Source organism: Anneissia japonica, unplaced genomic scaffold (assembly GCF_011630105.1).
Source record: "Anneissia japonica isolate Jap-2015-1 unplaced genomic scaffold, ASM1163010v1 scaffold287582_len102718_cov217, whole genome shotgun sequence".
NCBI classification, from domain to species: Eukaryota; Metazoa; Echinodermata; class Crinoidea; order Comatulida; family Comatulidae; genus Anneissia; species Anneissia japonica.
Window position 1 is genome coordinate 47,834 of NW_022699493.1, and position 20,839 is coordinate 68,672.

General features: G+C 33.5%; 1 protein-coding gene across 1 annotated transcript in view; it reads left to right on the forward strand.

Annotated features, from left to right (window-relative positions):
• Positions 1–20,839, forward strand: part of LOC117102993 (receptor-type tyrosine-protein phosphatase T-like) — a 61,026-nt gene that overhangs the window by 6,872 nt on the left and 33,315 nt on the right. The window contains exons 2-11 of the mRNA XM_033243456.1: positions 252–395; positions 2,181–2,504; positions 6,755–7,150; positions 8,295–8,540; positions 10,150–10,281; positions 10,987–11,127; positions 14,275–14,403; positions 16,530–16,673; positions 16,875–17,174; positions 18,674–18,741. Coding sequence (XP_033099347.1) covers positions 252–395; positions 2,181–2,504; positions 6,755–7,150; positions 8,295–8,540; positions 10,150–10,281; positions 10,987–11,127; positions 14,275–14,403; positions 16,530–16,673; positions 16,875–17,174; positions 18,674–18,741 — 2,024 coding nt within the window. The remainder of the gene's footprint in view (positions 1–251; positions 396–2,180; positions 2,505–6,754; positions 7,151–8,294; positions 8,541–10,149; positions 10,282–10,986; positions 11,128–14,274; positions 14,404–16,529; positions 16,674–16,874; positions 17,175–18,673; positions 18,742–20,839) is intronic.

Consider the following 20,839-nt stretch of genomic DNA (forward strand, 5'->3'; position numbering starts at 1 on the left):
ACACTCTGGTACTGGTATTGGGTATTTATATTGCGGTTATGAAGCGCAAGCCTGAATAATTCAGGAAAACCATGGTAGGCATATATATTGCCTAAATATACATTAAGCGTCTTATCCATTATTATTATTATAAAAAAAGAAATCAGAATGGGACGTGAATCATTTTTTTAGCTAGCAAATCCCTTACATTTTTGTGATAATAAATATTGCTTTTTGAATATTGGTAATATTCTCTAATTATAATGCATCAGATCACAAATCATGTCCTGATGGAACGTTTGGTGAGTTTTGTCAGTATACCTGCCATTGTGCAACGTCATCAATATGTAATAAAGATACGGGTAACTGTGCTGATGAATGTGCCGATGGATGGGGTGGTTACGACTGCCAGATAGGTAAGTCTGTTTATTAAGTCTTTGATGTAATACACAATTATATATCATATTACGATGTGAGTTTGCGTTTACAAAATATCATAGGAGTGATGTTTTGCCGTACCTGACATGTTACCGTACCGAATACTCAGTACGTCCCCAAATACTAGCGAAGTACTTCCACCTGAATCACTCGCATTTTTCCCTGTAGTATTTGGGGATGTACTGAGTATTTTGGGATGTACTGAGTATTCGGTAGGACAAAAACATCACTCCTACGATTATATAGGCCTATTATAATGAAATAATTTAATTTTGTCAGTAATTGTCACAATGTTGTGAACAGGATAAATCAGACTCTATAGAAGAAAGCAAACAACAATGTGTCCCAGGTTTTTTGCTTTTTATTAAGCAAATCAAACGGTTTTACAAGGTTTACCTGGCCTTAACAACGATAATAAATAAATAAATTGAGATTACAGGCATCGCACCAGCCAAAATGCTATCGCCAATTATTTAACCATTAATAAGCTATCCCAAATTAATTAACCATTAAATAAATTATCCTCAATTAGTGAACCATTAAAAAAATCCCCAATAACACCCTCCGTTTCCACAGTCTGCTTTACTTACCTTGTTCTGTTCTGTTTCCGATAAATATCCCAATTCTCTCTCTGTACCACCCTCGGTATCTCAATACAATTCCGGGATGATTACAAATTCGGTACTATTACAAATTCGGTACCGTTACAAATTCGGTATCGTTTCAACTCTCTGTATTGTTGCTATTGTGATTTTGTTCCACCCGAGCTCCAAACTGTTTACTTTTATTTACAGCTACAAGCTATTTTGATTTCGTTCCACCCGAGCTCCAAATACTGTTTCCTTTCACAGCTACAAGCTTCATTGGTTTCAAACGATTACAACTACTCTCGATACCTGTACAAGCTAAAATATAATAAATACAAAACCCCAATAATATCACTAATTATCATCATATAATTATTGTAACATTTAACAATCAAGTTTTGCCTATATCATACACATTAAACCTATCTCATTCACATTGTGCTATCAGAAATAAACCAATAAAAAACCGAAAGGTCCACTGATTAATCTCAGATAAGAAAGTATAATACATACTCCAAGTATTGAAATACACGCCATCGTGTTGGGATTCAATATTTCGACATTAATTATGTCATCATCAGGAATGATGACATAATTAATGATGATGACATAATTAATGTCGAAATATTGAATCCCAACACGATAGCGTATATTTCAATACTTGGAGTGTGTATTATACTCTCCTAAAAACAATCAACTTACCAGTGTCTGCATTACACTACCCTGTTCTGTCGTTTACAGTCTAATCGATGGAACAGTAAGTTCCATGATTTGTTTAACATGAATCTATTTTTACATGGTCAATTACTTTAAGACCATTCCCCAATACCTTTTCTGTCAGACTATCTAAATTGCATACTCTTAAATTATGCAAAAACTAAAACTATTCAAATTAGCATTGCTATGCATGAAAAAACACTTGGTTCCGAAAACAGAACCACTGTAACAATTAGTGTTTTTACTTGCTGTTTTTACTTGTTCAAAATTTTGGTGACATTATCTGTGATATATATATCATAACAATTTATAGATTAGACTGTTGCAATGCACGGTGAATGTTGGTGTTTTTAATACTCCTTTTTATTTACCAAAATTTTCATATTTTGTTTTATTCTTTAAATCAAATATATAATAGTACAATTCATTTTTTTTTTAAATGTGCACGTTTTTGTATAGCATTGCCAAATTTATCAACTCCGCCGAGATTATTACGTGTGACAGATGAGTTAATAACGATAAGCTGGAATGCTTGGAACAGTTATAGTGACTATGGTAGCGGACCTGTTGATAGATACATTGTGCAGTATAGAGAATACGTTGATTCTGGGACAATGTTTATATCAGCGGGAACAGTGGTAGGAGACAATAATCCACTTCAATATCATATCACAAATCTAAAAGCCAACACAGCTTATGAAGTCAGAATTGAAATTGTTAAACATGTAAGAGATGAGGGGAATTTTTCGACATTTAGTCAAACAATCATAGAAAAGACTATGAGTAAGTATTACTTTATTTATACCATTATAAGTGTTTTGCTTTAATGTCATTAATGTATAATAATAAATTTGGCCACTGAAAATAAATCTGTTATTGGCAGCCATTGACTAAATCTAATTGTCATATTACACGCCATGATTTTTATATTATATTGTTAGTACGTGTGACCGTTCTTTTTCTTAGATATATGTGTATATATATATAGATAGATAGATAGATAGATAGATAGATAGATAGATAGATAGACAGACAGACAGACAGACAGACAGACAGACAGACAGACAGACAGACAGATAGATAGATAATAAGACAGAAAATAATGATGCGGAAACGTTGAGTTAGACAGTAGAACACAATATAATTTATTCAGGAAACGAATATTTCGTCTTGTCCTCAAGACTTCATCAACGTAACTGATTACAAAAGTTGGCAAATACTAGATCAAATATAAAACAATAAGCAGTCGGCAATAAATAAAGGAGGGTGATTAAATGAGATAAACAATATTAGAGACATGGGGATAATGATATATGATGGGAGAGAGATAATGAGTAAAACGAAGTACTTAGATATCGAGTAGTGGAAGCGATAGCCCATGATACAGATAAATATAATGGCAATAAAAATCATAAGATAATATATAAGCCATACATAAATATGTATGTGATATAATGTAATATAAAATAATAATAATAATAATAATAATATTAATAATAATAATAATGATAAGCCATTAACAAAATAAACAAAAACAAAGTAAACTAGGTAAGCCTAGATACAAAAGTGATGCAGAAGTAATATGGAATATGACAATGTGTACATAAAATAATGATGCGGGAATACGGTGATATGAAAAGTCAAGTGTGTGTGTGAACGTGTAATCGCTCAGAATACACATGTCATGGTTAAGGCCTAAAATGTGAGTATTGAATTCGATAATGAGTTTGATCTCTGAGTGTCTTCTATGGTCAAGAGATGGAAAATTGTAAAACATAAAACAGCAAACGGCCACATAATGCAAAAGAATTTAAAATTAAAATTAAAACGGAACAGTAGAGAAAATCCGATCAGAATGACAAAATAAACTAAGCATCAACTGGAAGGAATCCCAATATCTGCAGACGGATCCGTTTCGGCCTTCCAGGCCTTATCAGTGCAGCTAGGGTACAGACCCAAACGAAACGTTCGACCAGCTTAGGTAGGGCCCAAAATAGTCCCACTTACAATTCTTTTCCTTTCATCTGAATCTAATATTAATTATTGGGTTCTCAATACTTTTTTAAAATATTAATTAGATCATCACAAAAGAACAACTCAACTCATTATATTTTACTACTTACCTTTCGTTTGTTTCTTTTCTTTTCATTTCATATTTTTTTCTTTTCTTTCTATTCTTCTCTTTTCCTTCCTTTTCTCTTTTTTCTCTCTCTTTCTTTGTTTTTTTTTTCTTATATTTCCTTATTCTTTTTTCACTGCTTTCCTTTTTTTTATTTTTCCTTTCGTTTTTTATCTATTCTTTTCATATACTTTTTTTGTCTTCTTTTCCATTTTTTCCTTTCTTTCATTTTATTTTTCTTTTCTTTTCTTTCATTTCTTTTATCTATTTCTTTTTCTTTCTTTTATCTTTTCATTTTCACATTTTTTTGTTTCTTTTCTTTCTTTTTTCTTTTTCTTGTTTTTTTTCTTTTTCTTCCTTCTTATCTTTTTATTTTCTATGCTTTTTTCTTTACCTTCTTTTACCTTATTATCTTCCTTTTCTTTTCATGTTCTTCCTTTTCTTTATTTTTACCTTCTCTTGCCTTACTTTTCTTTCTTATTTTGTTTTCTTTATTTCTTTCTTACCCCCCACCCTTTTCTTTACTTTACCAAGCACTTTGACAGTGCTGTATTCCTGTGCCAGCTACTAAAGTCTAACTTGGAGAAAGAAAAAGAAAATAAGCGATAACTAGACAACCGCAACTTTTAGAAAACAGTTTCTGATGAATTGATTTTTTGAGACTCCACTAGAAAATACTCTCAAGAATTGATGTGGTTTCTCTACACACTGTACATATTTTCGTCGAATGAAACGCAAACCTTTAACATGGGTGTGAGTTTTCACATCTTATAACATGAGCGATCAAGTTTACTTGTTGTTGACTGTAGTAGTCTTGTATTGATCTTTCATATATTATTTTGTTATGCCTTAGGTCCCTGGATTTTAATAGGCGGCCGCAGGCTAGATTTGCCCTTCGGAACTATACATTCTGGCCCACGAGAAGGAAATAAAATTATTTTTTATAAATTTTTAAAGAAATTAAAAGTAATACAGTAGAACTCCTATTAAGGAGACACCTTAAAAACTAAAAAAGTGTTAAATACTAACAAAAAACGTAAAACTGTCCCTTAATGCACATACAAATCATTCGTAATATGAAATCGTTGGAAATGTAATTAAAACAACAATAGTTCCCAATATTATTTTGTGATGCAATGTTAATAAACAAATATTCTTTTTCTTAAATAAGCTTGCTATTGGATGGAAGCAGCATGAATGGAGTAACAACTTAGAATTATGTAGTGTGCATGTTATGGTATCGATTCGAATCCTATATGAAAGTACACGAAAAACAACAAAAATGAAATCCCCATAGGGTAAAAATTGACAATATTGGCTTATATGTAGTAAAATAAGCAGTGGCTTATAATGATGATTACTCTAAGGATTCATGGGAGAAATTTGTGGTTTATTACTAAACAGGTCTCAAAATATAAAGTTCAATGAATTTTTCTTAATTTGAGACTCCTGTATTTGTTGTGATGCAAAGAAAAAAATTAAAGTGTTCCCTTAATATATATTGTAACTATTAACTCATATTAAAAATAGAAATTGGAAAATTGACTTGCATGTGACGAAAGCAAAAGAAACAAGCATACGATTGAACAACATAATATGATAAAAAGCCTATTATACTGTACAATAAAATCAGTGACAAATAATTATGCAAATTTTTGCTCAAAATGTAAAAATGTTAAAATATAATTTAGTGGAACACACCTAAAATATATAAAATGAATGTTAAAATTTTTAAATTGTGAAGTGTTTAAAAAAAAATTGGTTGAAAATTTATATTTAAAAAAGCATTGTATAATTTCTTTAAATAGTGAAAAATGAAGTGTCTATCTTCTTTTGGCAAATTATTAAGTAATTCTTACGGTTGCAATAATTATAATGTAGTAACCAAATATTGTACTGTAGTACAATTAAAAATAGAATAGAATTTGAAACTGCCATTAATCTTCAAATTGCACCATCATAGAAACTGACGAGGCTGCTCTCTGTGCTTTTTGACAGGTGATATGATTCCCATCCATGCTGTAGCAAGGGAATTGTGGAGAATTATTCGGAATGCTTTTTTTGTGTAGAGCTCGAACGCCTAGACTTTCAATTTTTTCTGAATATCCGGTTTGCCCAGTAGGGTTTGAAAGGCCCTCCCACAGAGAACACCTTGTTGGACTTCAAAGACATTGCGTAAAAATAGATATTATGGGAGCATGATTCTTTGCTCATTTGCACACTGTGGAGTCGGAGGCGCAAAAGTCGAGCGATCTCAATAAAAGCTCCATTATCTAGCGGTATTATGGGTCTCGAAAATTTTTTTTCTTTTAACATCGGTTTGCAGTTGCGATAAATGTATTATTTGTTATTTTTTGTTATTTATATAGTATATAGTGCCTATTTCATTAGGTTACAAAGCACTTTGTTGTCCCTGGTCATTAAGTCCACATGCCTAAGTGTTGCTGCCATATTGGCGCAGTAGCAGGCAACCCCACAAGGCACCCATTTATACTCCTGGGTGTAGAGAAGCAATGTAGATAAAGTGCCTTGCTCAAGGACACAAGCGAAATGCACAGCGAGGGATTGAAACCCCGACCTCGAGGTTGGAAAACTAAACCGTTCCCACTGTGCCAAACCACTTTCAAAACTGTTAACACATGTAAATTGCATAGGATTATCCAAAGGTATTCAAATTCCATAAAGAGACTTGGTTTATAAAGCATTATCCATCTTGTAATTGCCGAGTTACTTGCTGTTGCATGTGAATGAAATTTGAAAATAAATCTCATTATGCCTGACACACTTTATTTAATGTTATCATTTTATACAGTATTTGAATTATTATATTGTATTTGTATTGTTATAATATTATCATCTTCATTATGCATATTTTTGTATTTTTAACTATTATATTATACTTTGTGTTTATAAGATGAAATCCTGGATTTAACTATCTTCTTACCCAACCCAACTGTGAGTATAACTGACGACTCTGTAATGTCAACATTTGGAGGTTATACTGGGGGTGGAGATCAAACTCAAGAGATCTTACTTGGTAGAGAAACTGACACAGGTACTGGGCTCCAAGGAGATCCAGTAGAATGGAGTGATGATGATGATGATGATGACAGCGATGCAACAGCCGTCAGGCCCGGTACAATGTTTCCTACTGATTCAACAGTATGGGCACGTAATATTAGAGCATTTGATGCACTTCGTATTAACATTGCTGGGAATTCCAAGAAAGAGAAAGTTGGAGCTTTCTATGCCAATGCTTCAAAGCATTCAAAATCCCAACATATAGCATTCGTCATATTGTCTGAAAATAGTGAGTTGAATATAATTACAGTATTGACTGTTGGCCTAAACTGCTTCTGTTGAACATCCGAATATTGCCTGTTCAATTTTAACATTCGCAAATCTTCCCTTTATGGCAATTTGGCAAATGTTGAAACAGATACATAAAGCGATAAAAATAGATAAAACTTCATCCATCACAAGACATCTGCAACATTTGTCTTCAATACAGTATGTTTAGAAATCATTTATAATGTCTTAGAATTGTAATTCATCTAACCTTAATAGGTCTGTATCTAAAGATGACTTCACCACACTGCCCAAAAAATGTTCGTTTACAGCATCTTCCAACGTTAAACATTACAGTATATTAGTTGTTTATATATTATTCCATTCACATAAAAATTAGATAAGATCCTCCAATGTAAAAAAAATGCATATCAATCAATCATTCTTTATTTTCCATCATAAATAACATAATAACAAATATCTGGGTATTAATATAAATTACGACTGATCACCTCCATTAATACATTGTTTTTTATACAAGGATTGAATAAGGGGACTATAGGAAAAGAATTGTCTTTTTTTGCCGTAATTTTCTCTATTGTGAACTGATCACAAGAGAGATTGTTGATTGTTTTAAATATGCATAAGAACAAATGTGAGCTGTCATGACAAAATGAGTCTAGTGGTACGCCAGGTCAATTTGATATATTCAAGAAAATATGTCTGAAGAAATATTTTGACAAAAATTGGGTTTCTTCGGTTATTTCTAATAAGTTTAATGTGTATATTTCATAGTAGTAGCAAAAGTTCTAAGTTAAGTTACCTATAAAGGTATTATATTTTGAGGCACATTTTGTAAAGTCATTTTTCTGAATTGATAGGAAAACCAAGACAAAATGTATCAGTTGTTTATCTTTGAAGGCGATTTTTAGAATGATGTTACTCCAGTTTTACTCAACCTAGGAACATGATTTTGAAGACCAAAATAAAGCATAATAGTATTCTATCTAAATGTATCAATAACTCGTTTTTCATTTTTTGTGCCACAAGACACATTTTGCCACGACAGCTCACAAATAATAACATATTTTTCTGAGGATGACACAAAATGAATTAATATAAATATTAAATAATAAATATTATTGTAACCTTATTTTCACTTTCAGCCGAAATCACTCCTGACAGACGTTCTATATCCGCCAGTGTTGGGAATAATGTGACCTTAAGTGTAACCAGTGTCATAAAAGATATTTCTGGTTTTCTATGGAAATTAAATAACAATAGTATACCAGAAGGAAACGGTAAAGATTCGTTGACCATAAATAATGTCAGACCAAGTGATGCTGGAATCTATGAATGCTACACAGGAGAAAGAAACGGAAAACACGCAATCATGAGATTGATCGTTAGAGGTAGACATAGTTTTTAAAAGATAGATCTACTACCATCTCCAACCCGACCCCACACTATAAAGCAAATAACCTAGTGTTCAAAGATATATTTGTGTCACACGTTCACACTAATAAATATAGAGGCAAGTTTATATGCAATATATGCCACTTTTATTATACCAACATTTCTTTTCCCTTGCATTCAAACTCATCATATACACCATACAGTATAGTAAAATAATATCTGTATGTTAAAAATAACGATATGAACGGAACGATTAAGTTACGAAGAACTATATGGTTAACAATTGGTATATTGAATCAGTTTAATAGTAAATATAATATCTGAATGGTATAATAAAATGCCTATATAGAGTTGTAATAATTTTTTTAAGTAATAAAACCATCAGGCTTTATTTATGCATGAACAAAATAGTAACATAATATCATACACCTGTTTGGTGCCACCAGTGGCAGACGGTAGAGTATTGTTGAAGGGTATTCTAGGCAGTGGCGTATCTAAGGTGTGGGAGAGGAGCGCACCCCCACCCAAAAAACACTCACCCCCTCCCCCTCCCTTAGTCACCCCAAATCATGCTCATGTGGTTAAAAATCACCTTAAATTTTATTTATTTATTAATTTCTGTTCGTGTGATAACACTTTCAGTAACGTAGCACTAGTATTACTAGTGAATCACAAGTAAAAAGAATAAAAGAGAATTAAAATGAAAAAAGAAATGTCATTCCTGAATGTTGCAAGTTATTGCCCATCACCTATTCATCGATCTCCCACTTCACCTAGCCGGCATGATCAGCTCCCCTTCCATTTCAAGACCCTTAGATTCCCCACTGATGTGAGAGCCTGCTAATAGGAAAAGTTTGTAAGCCTATATTATATAATCAAAGATTGCGTTCTATAGTCAAAATATAAATGCATGTTCTTTTATATACCGGCATGGTTGTTAATAAATTTAAATTTAGATAATACAAGTTCCTTCTATACCGGGCATTATCAACGCTTCCATTACATTGTTAAATTGGCTATTCCAACACCACTACGCGGTTGGCACAATTGTATAGGGTACTGTATGCTCCCACTTCCACTCACTGAATACGCGATTGGCTGATATTTGATACTGGCCATGCAAAAATTCTAAGCAGCTGAGAGTACGATGCAATATAGGCTCATCGAGTGTTACTTATCCTAAATACCAAAGTAGGCCAAAAATTTAAATGAACTTTAGCAAATTACGGTTTGTATAGAAGTCTGTGGCTAAGAAATGCTAAATAAACGGAGAAACTGTAGAAGAATATTATAATTTTTTTTTTCTTTTTAGTTTCAGCCAGGGTATACAGTGCTTGCTTCCCTTGACGGTCCACTACTAGGTGCCATAAGGGTCGGAACACATTGTAAAAAGAAAGTAGAAGGATATAGGCCAACATATACAGGCTTATGCTAAACAACAACCTTAACTATAATATGTAAAATCGTCCGTCATTTACTACCACATACAATAAACAGGGTTCTATACTGTCTTTTCTATACTGTGTATGAAATAATTACATAGGTCAGCTATGAGAGGTATTGTGCATGCTTTACGCCTGTTTTTTTAAACTTTAAAATTGAAAGGTTGCCCTACAAGAATGTATGGATCAAACTGTGATTTAAAGTGTCCTGTTTGTTACAATGGAGGAATATGCGATGATGTGACTGGATTTTGTGTCTGTCCAGCAGGATTTCAAGGTGAAGACTGCTCAGCAGGTAAAATAAAAAAACATTAAAATGTGATTTGGCGGATATTTCTTGTTTATATGGGGGTTTTGATTTTTAATATGGTACCAAATTATTTATTTCATTAACAACTTGCTGAAGTATTAAAATCGGCAAGTAAATTTACTACCGGTACTAAAGCATGTTAGGAGCATCCTGTGTCATTTTAAATTGTACAAGTACTACTTAATAGTCTTTTAAGACCATTTAAAAATGGTCTAAAATTGCCAAAAAGCAAGCTTATCATGTAGCAATTCCTATGTATAAAACTCTATATCGTAATATACTTCTGGTGAATATTCATGATATTTTTTCACACCATGAATATAGTTTCGCCAAAATTCCCTTGTTAAAATTCATTTACAGAAAACAGAATTTTAAAAAAGTATTTCATATGTGGAATGCACTTTTTTGATAGTCAACTAAATGCAACTAACCTAAACAAATATAAGAAATCGATTTCAAAGTTGTAATTTTATGTTCAATTTTGATTTTTTTTCGTGCTTAAGTTATTTTCTGAATAATGGTTTTACTTTTAAATTTAACATTTTAACATTTACATGTCTGTATTTTATGTATGGCCCCAGGGAAGAACAACCTTGTTTGAGCTTTTCTGTGTTAAATTAGGTTATAATGTTATGTGTATTTCTTTTTTTGATAAAATTTAATGTTCCTTTTCTAAATCATCAATTATAGGTTGTGGAAATAATAACTGGGGGCGTACGTGCAGTATAGTTTGCTCTTCGAGTGGAAACTGTAAAGGGGTAATGTTCTGTCCTCCTGATCCCAGTGGATGTGCATGTCAAGCTGGTTTCAGTGGTGTTACTTGTGATAATGGTGCGTTGTAACAAATAATTAAAAATAAAACCAACTGTACCTTTAGCGATTTAATATACAAATGCATTTTATTCTATGATCAATGTATTGGTTTCTGGAATCCATCATAGCATACCCTATTCTGTACCCTCACCTAAGCCTACACCCCAGAGATTGTCCCATTAAGTTTTTTCATGTATAAGACTAGTATTGCATTTTTGCGCAATATGTTGGCATTGAGCCATAGCGACTGGATCGAAAGACCATGCCGCAGGCGACCTATCACACGAGTTGCGTATTTGCAGCTGCAAAAATGAAAACCATCATTGGTAATATTCAACGCTATGACGAGAGGGAGGTACGGAACTCATATCAGGAGCGGCTCGAGTAGTATTTCAAGGCTAATAGTATAGCCGTGGAAAAACAGTTTCAGTGCTCATCAGCTCACTAGGAAGAAGAACTTACAATTTCCTTAGAGATCTTGTCAGCCCGGAGAAGCTCGGTGATAAAGGATATACTGATTTAGTTCAGATTTTAAATGAACACTTCAGCCCGAAGCCGATCAAGATGGCAGGGCGTTTTCATTTCTACAAACGCGAACAGAAGCATGATGAAACGATTAAAGAATACTGCGCTACTCTAATGAAATTGACTGAACAATAGTATAATAAAATTCTGCATAGCCATATGAATACATGTTTACATTGTACCAATGTCGAAATTAGGGATTTCATTTTTTTTTTATTGAAAATACAAAAAACAAAATTTTAAAAATTATTTTAGTAAATGGATAAATATGGATAAATAATTAATGGATTATAAAATACTGTAAAACCTTGGAATTGAAGCCCAATAGGCTTAATATTAAAAAGAAGCCCATCTCAAAAAGAAGACCATGAGCTTCTTTTAAAGATAGCATAGTCATAGTATTTTTTTCAAAGTAGTACACTGTATATGAATTTCAAAATAAACAAAAAAACGCACTTGGTTTATAGAGTATTTAGGTGACTTAATGCAGGTTAATACACTCAATGATACAGATTGATGTTGCGTAACAACAGTTGCTCTATTTATTGTTTTATTTTATAGAAGTAATTATACCCAAAATTTCTAGGATTTTTTTTTGCAAGCTTTGGTTGGGCTTCTTTTTGAGGCTACATTTGCAAAGTAAGGAGGTGGGGGGAGGGGCTTCTTTTCAAAATGAATGCTGTAAATTTGAAAAATTCTACTTTAAAACAATAAAATAAGGGAACTGTAGCATCAATGTGTATTATGGAGGGTATTTACCGGCTTTAAATCACCTAAACTACTGGATAAACCAAGCATGTTTTTAATTTTTTTTTCTTTTTTTTTTTGCTTCTTTGAAATTCATTTAGGTCTACAGTTGATGTCAGAGTCTGTTGGCTCTCTGGATAGAGAATACGTAGTTTGTTATTCTGTTCTTGTTAATAAGTCTTAATAACTAATTAAATTCAATGGAATAACACTGTTGCCTTACCTACTGCCAGATCCAAGCTCAGAAGATTCAACAATGTTACACTATAAAAGAATACCATGCTTCTTTTCAAGATGGGCTTTTTTTGGGGTGGGCATCTGTGCGGGTCTTCGGTCTTCATTTTGTAGACACCCATATAGGGTGACCCTTGAAAATTTCACAGACGGCCAAAATTTTTTGTAATTTAGATTTTGTGAGAGCCTTATCTCACATGCTTCCAAAATAACTTTGAAAGTGCGTACTATGTAAGAGACTGGTGAGACAAGAGGATTAATAGGTAAAGACCAATTTCTATTTATGAAAGGGGCGAAGCACAAGAGATGCCATTGGATTAGTCAGAGTCATATGTGAAAGGTCACTTGAGTATGGTAAAGATGTCTACATTTGCTGGACAGGTTATGAAAAGGCGTTGGATAGTGTAAAATCAATCAAACTTACGGAAATTTTGTCAATGGTGGGAATTGATTGGATATATAGAAGAGCAATCTGGAACTTGTACAAATAACCAATCTGCATTAATCCTAGTGTAGAAGGTATTTTTACGGAACCAACTGATAAAGGAAGAGGTTAGACAAGGTGGAATCTTGACCACGATACTCGTTCACTTGTATGTAGGATACATGAGGAGGGAAGTAGAGGATGGAAATTTTGATGGAGTTATGGTGGGAGGGGAATGTGTATTCTGCCTTCTTGGAAGTCTTATAACAGATGATGATCGATGTGAGAAAAATGTAAGAAGAATTGGAATAGCAAAATCCAGTTTCAGAGAGAACAAACAAATTCTTACCAGCAATATTGATATCTATGATTATTGAAATACCTTGTGTAAGCCATTTCGGCCCTTAATGGAATAATAATATTATGTAAGATATTAAGTGTACTCACTATAAATATTTCATCCATCTCCCGTCTCCTGTTGTTGTGTATTGTTTGTCGTTAAGCTGCTAACCAGCTCCAAAATCCATTGCTTACACAAGATATTTCAATAACCATGTCGTATATGGCCCTAACAACAGTGAATAGGTTGATGCAACATATATCAATATTCATAGAGGGTAAGCATACAAATGAATCAACAATTGTTTATATTTTCTTTTAAACGATTTCAAAGAATGTGTTAACTGAATGTTACATGGTAAATTGTTCCATAAATATAGCTCATTGTATATAAAGGATGTTCTTCTCAATAAAGGGGTATTTCTTTCATAAACAACATTTTTGACAGTTGAAGACCTTGGGAAGAAGAAGCTCATTGTTGTTTAAACAAAATATTAACATGACTGTTTGAAGCTTGTTAAAATCAAAAGTGTTTAGAGTATTGAGAGTATAAAATAGATTTTTAGAATGAGAATAAAAATTTAATTTGGCAATTCTTCATTGCATTTCTTACCAGGATTAAAATAAGTTAGTTTACAGGAGCGCTTAGAGACCTTATTGGCATGAATCACTATACAAGTGTTAAATATATTATTATTATTATTATTATTATTATTATTATTATTATTATTATTATTACTGTTGTAGTTGTGCTATCAGAGGCCATCGCAAATTTTATCGCCTTTTCTATAGTAGGACACAGGCTGACCTAATTTCACTTTGTCAATAAAAAGCAAGTTTGACTGCAATCCTGTTGAATAATCAATAATTAATTGATTTTCTGTTTATCAATAAAGCTTGTACGGGAAATGATTATGGTGCAGACTGTAGTCAGAAATGTGAATGTGTAAATGGTTGCGACAACGCAAAGGGCTGTTTGAGTAATTCTACATGTAACAATGGATTCACTGGAGATACATGTCTTGGTAATTATCTAAATTTTTTATTTAATATTGCAAAAGTCTATACCAGATTGTGTCTATTAATCAGTGTTAATCAGCGGTATGGGTTTTATCTTGTGTTCTCGGCTATTTCTCAGTTTACCAACGCACCTGTGCTTGTCCTCTCATGGAGTTGGATTTTATTAATAATATTTATATACAATACAGTACTTCCTCCGAGTCCACCACTTTGCGATCCTGCCTAATGCAGTCCATCCATCACTTTCTTGGTCTCTCTGTAGGTATCTGGTTCTTTAAAGGGCCAACTTATTTTTACAGTTGATATAATCGGCCGTTGCAAGTAACTTTTGAGTGCAGTGGCCGAAGCCCTGTTGATGCAATGTTTTTTGAAGGTTTTGTTGGGCCATTTCAAATTCTATTTTCAATCATTTACTACAATTTTACTGAAATTATAAATTGATTTTTTTTTTTTTTTTTGCTTGCTGAATTGATGGATAGAAAGTCTAAAGAAGGCTTATTTCCAGTGGGGTCCTTTTTGATTGTTTAAAATACCCTAATACACTAAATATGCGGCGTCAAGTGAGGGAATAATTGATGTCACTGGCGGGTAGGAATATATGGGAGCGCAAGTGGGTGGGGGGAGGCGATGGCCGCTCAGAATCTCCTGAGGGGTCTAGTGGGCAAAGTCCCCAAAAGCTCTGACAATTTTAAAGTTTTATAAATGTTTATTTAGGCCCCTAATTAATCTTTACAGTCTGATACCAGAGTGGATCTTATAATATGTTATATTCAATTTGTACCTTAGACCACCAGTAATGACTATGCAAACATTGATGCTTGATTTAGCATGAATCCATGGTAGTGTAAAGTTGCATGAATATGATTAACTTTTAGGCAAGTGGCAACTTCTGATAAGTTCAGGGACAAGTGGTGGGGGTGGGGGAAATATGTTAATTTGTGTTGACAGGAGTAGGCCTGGTAGAGAAACCATAAGATAGAGTTAGTTGCATAGAATAAGTCTTCATGGAAGGGTGTTAGCTGTAGAGTATGATCCAGGCAGGGACATGCCAGCTAAGGTGCATCAAAATTAAACAAACAAGTTAATAGGCTTTTTGTTGAGCTCTCTCTGACTGGCGTCACCTGTCTTGAAGTATCCTAAAAAAATTTCGCCTGTTGCAAAATATGAGTTTGGTGGCGTGGTGAGTAGTAAAGTGATGCATAGTCGTCGAATAGTTTTATATAAGCAGGCTTTACATATTTACATTTACTAATTCAAGCATATTTTGATCCATTTTTTAAATATTTGAACATGTTTGTCTCTGGCAATGCCATGGTTCCAGGGAGTGGAGGGAAAAAAAACATTTATTGATATAGATGGAAAAGGAGTGCCGACTAATGTGTGTGATAAACTTATTTTAAATTTTGAATAATTTTATAAAGCATTGAAAGATTATTTTAAGGGCTGATTTTGATATTTATATTCATATACATTTATATATTTTGTGTGTCTGTTTTTTTGTTAGGAAATCCACTTGACAGTTGATTTAGTTCTCTTTTTGGATTTCCTGATTTAGTTCTCTTTTTGGATTTCCTGTCTCTCCGTCTTTTTTGTGTATGATATTTTATGTGAATTGTATTTTTTTAGACGAATAAATGAAATGAAATGAGTGTTTAAGCCGCATTTTCTCCCATTTTAAATAATATAAAATCTGTATCTTATTAACGTATAGTATGTTTCGTAAAATATTTTTTTTTTGTGTCTAAAAAAAAAAAGTTGTACAACATTAAACTTGTTTTCCTCTGGAGCCTAGCTTCAAAGCATAGAACACTTCGCCTGTAAGATCAAATTTGAATATAGGACTAGGTAAAGTGTCCAACAATCATCAATTTCAATCAAATTCCCCGCATTACCATAAATTTTAAAAGAAAAATTTCATTGAATTGCCTTTAAGCTTGGTGTTACTGATTAAAAACTAAAAAAAACTAACAATGCCTACTAAGTTTTTTTATTGTTTATTTTTGTGATTGTTTATTGTGATTATTGATACTTCTAATCCCTTATTAATAAATTGATGAATATAAAGGTAGGAAAATATTCACGTATCTATCGTTATTACATACGTTATGAAATTTGGATATCAACATTTCAGATCACGAATCATGTCCTGATGGAACGTTTGGTGAATTCTGTCAGTATACCTGTCATTGTGCAACATCATCATCATGTGATAAGAATACTGGTAACTGTAATGGTGACTGTGATGCTGGATGGGGTGGTAACGATTGCCAGATAGGTAGGTCTTTTTCATGTGATTGAATGATTTTTTTCAAAATTTGCATCTGAACAAAAACGATTATATAACATTCCGTTACTATTGCTAATTAACGGTATGCAGTGCTCAATAAGCTGTTGCAAGTAGTGTTACTTTTTAGTTGCGAGAAAAAAAAAATATTTCCAGAATTTCAAAATTGTATATGTTTTATCAATCCTCTAGCTTTACCACATAGGTACACGCCACCTAATATCGTTGATGTCGCAGCCATAAATATGACTATAGAATACGGTTGGAAATTTGGAGAAGATTATGGAACAGGGCCGGCTGCATCATACAGAGTCCTCTTTCGAAGTCACATAGAATTTCATTCAATCATTACAAAAGATAGTACACATATAATAACTGGGTTACCGCCAAATAGCACCATCGAGGTAAAGGTTCGTGTGTGCAGGAATATCGGTGGTTTAGAAGTCTGCGGACCCGATAGTCAGGCTGTGTCACAAGCAACTATCTGTTTAGGTGAGTTATGCTTCAGACCATCACTATGGATAATATTTTGACATACCCTAGTAGCGTATTAACCAAATGTCAAGGTTAGGGTCGAGCCAGCTCCACTAATCAACACCTCATATTTTTTTCAGGTTGTACAGTAGGAACAATATCCACGACCTAAATGTATTTTAGTGGATTGACAAACTTCTTGCTTTGGCGTTTTTACGACCACGACCTAAATGTATTTTATTTGCATGCAGTGGGTTCGTCCTCCATTCTCCATCTACCCCTTACTAACAAGTTAAGTGTAAGCACTTCAAGCAAAAACTTTTTTTGACATGGATCTTGAAACTGGGCTTCGCTTTGCTTTATTCCCAGTGAATGGTTTCTCTCGGGACAAACCATAACCACAATGGAGTAACGAAGAGGCCTGTGGCCCCTTGGTAAAGCTCCTTTGGGCCCTACTACCCTGGGGCTAGGTCCGGATAGAAAGCTCAGTGGGTTGGGCAAACTACTTGCTTTGGCGTTTTACGACCACAACCTAAATGTAATTTATTTGCATGCAGTGGGTGCATCCACCATTCTTCATTTACCCTTACTAACAATTAATTGAGCATAAAGCACTTCAAGCATAAACTTTTTTTTTTACATGGATCTTGAAAATGGACTTTGCTTTACCTTATTATTCCCAGTAAATGGTCCGTCTCGGGACAAACCATAACCACAGTGGAGTAACAAAGAGGCCTGTGCCCCCTGCTTAAATCTCCTTTGGGCCCTACTACCCTAGGGCTGTGTCCGGATAGAGAGCTCAGTGGGTTCGGCAAACTTCTTGCTTCGGCGTTTTTACATTTTATAGAACGTATTTTTTAATGTTCTGTGTCTTAAAAGGCCCGCTCGGGTAATGGACGCATGTGGCAATAGCCTGCTCCCTTAAGGTGTGGGGTCCCTGGTTTTAAGCTAAATTCACGTAGAATCCAAACCGAAATTCAGACCGCATTTCTGATGCCCCTATTTTACAGACTGATTTGATTTTGGTAAGCTTTCCGATCGGGAAAACCCCAATTCGGTGTGAGGCCTTTAGCCACTGAGAAATAGCTGTTACGTTACTGGCAGCAAAAGGTAGCCCCAAAAAAGGTGTCGATTGGCTTCGCACGTTCTCGTGCCTAAATAGAAATCTTCTTGCTCTGGGCTTATTGCTTATTGCTCATTAACTTTTATTCTTAAAACAGAAAGCGGAAATGTATCAATATTTTGAACATCAAATCTAGTTATTTAAGGGCTAATATAATTATAAATTTTTGCGGAAATGTATCAGTATTTGAACATATAATTTAAAGGTGAAAATAATTATAAACATTCAATGTAGTATGTCAATTATAAAATTACTAGTTTCGAACGCTTCATGAATAATTTTATATAGTAAAATTTCTGAGCATTATTTAGGAATACAGATGAAATAAAGATGAAAAACTGTTTAGGAATTGAAGGTACAGATATATAATAAGTAAGTGTTGTTTATCTCACAGAACCATTGAACTCACCAACTATTACAATCCAACATATAAATTCATCTACATTAACAGTCAATTGGCAGGTATGTAGTTTGTATAATTTTTATCTTATCAACAGTCTCGGTAACAAAATTTCGCAAAGGTGCTAAAATATATGCCTTCGTCATCATCGGTATTCTACTTATTTCAGCATGTCCTTTTCTATTCCACCATACATTGCAACCTTGTGCCTTTAGCAATACATTGCAACCTGTTCATCAACGGATCATTTTCAAGATTCTTTTGATTACATATAAGTCCAAGCATAACAACGCACCACATTACATCACATGCTTAATACAAGATCACTCCACCAAGCGAACATTACGTTCTAGCACTAAAGGGCTTCTTCATACACCTAAAGTATTCACAGAGTCATATGGCAATTGTGCCTTTTCATTTGCTTCTCCAACCAACTGGAATAACATCCCATTACACATCAAACATGCAACTTCCATCATTGCATTTAGATCTCTTCTTAAAAGCCATTTTTTTATCTGACTTATGTTATGGTTGATAAAATAGCCCCGAAACTGCTAAATACCGGGATGATGTCCGGCGGGGTATAGTTTAACCAATTGTAGTTAAAAATCTTAAAGTTCTAGCTTAAAATAGTTAGGGACGTCCTGGGTACGACATTAAACTCCATCCGGTCACAGCGTTGGCGACTAAACTGACAACCCTCTCATTCTTAGTGGCTGCTGAGGGGAGGGTGTTTATGGTCACCCAGCAGCAAGAAAAACCAATAGCTGAACAAAGAGCGGATGAGCTCCTCGGAGTCAACGGCCAACCATTAATTAGTTTAAGGAATAGGAGTAGTTTAGTCTCATTGTTATTATGATTATTATTTTTTATTTTATTTTATTGTTTTTATTTTATTGTTATTAATTTATTGTTCTTTTGAATTTTCTCAGTTGGCCTATATAATTTCTTTGTAAAGCACATAGGGGCAATGTGAGATATGCGCTATATAAATATAACATTATTATTATTATTATTAAACCAGTGTAGCTGTTTTTTAGATATTTTGTATACAAAAAACACACAGGACCTCAACAATTTAAATGACCCTCAAGTTCACCCCCTAATTTGGATAGTGACCAGCGCTTGATCATTTATTCTTTGTAACTTGTTTAAACTTTCACGAAAGTTTCATTTATGTCAGTTGAATAGTTTTGAGATATTAGACATATTCCTTTATTGGTGCTCACATCCACACCCTACTCCGGACAGCCACTAAAATTTAATCACCTTGTCCTTGGGTCATACCTAACAATCCCTGTAACTGGAATTTACATATGTGCAGCCGTTTTTGAGATATTTTGTACACAAGAAAAAAAATTGAAACAGCAAAGTGTTACACACACAAACACAGACATCATAAAACGAAAACATATATCTATAATAATAATAATTGTTGATTTTTTTTTATTTTGATGAAGTTTCTTAATAATTTAAATGTACATATATCGTTTGCGTTAATAAAGTAAATTAAAGGTATCGAATAAATGAAATTGAAATTGTGAGACACGGGTCATGCTGCGTCGTGCCCGACACCATAAGTAGTACCAAAAATGTATCTTCCCTTTAATATTTTGCGCACCATCCTTTAAATTTTGTGGACAACATTTTCTGAAATTCCGCCACTTTTTTTTTAAATGCTGGCGAGAAGGGGACACGGACGGGCGGACACACGCACGCACACACATTACATACATACATTACATACACACATACATACATACATTACATACACATATATATATACATATATATATATATATATATATATATATATATATATAAAATAAATATAGAGTTGCTGCATAGACAGATTTGTATATATAAAATAAGAAGTCAAACAAAGTTCTGTATCCGTCTCAAAAATAAAATATTTATTGTACTAGTACTTTCGACCATAGGTCATCATCAGGTACTGATAGGATAGTGGAATGAACAGGGTTATATAGAGAACATATACAAAAGAACCGGTGGCATCGGTAAAGCCTAAACGGTAATGACGAGGACTTTAAATCAAAAACCCAAGAAATGGCTGAATTCTTCAATCAATGCGGATATCCCACTGACATCATTAGTAAATCATTGGAGAAAGTGCATACTGTTACTCATGAGGAAGCATTG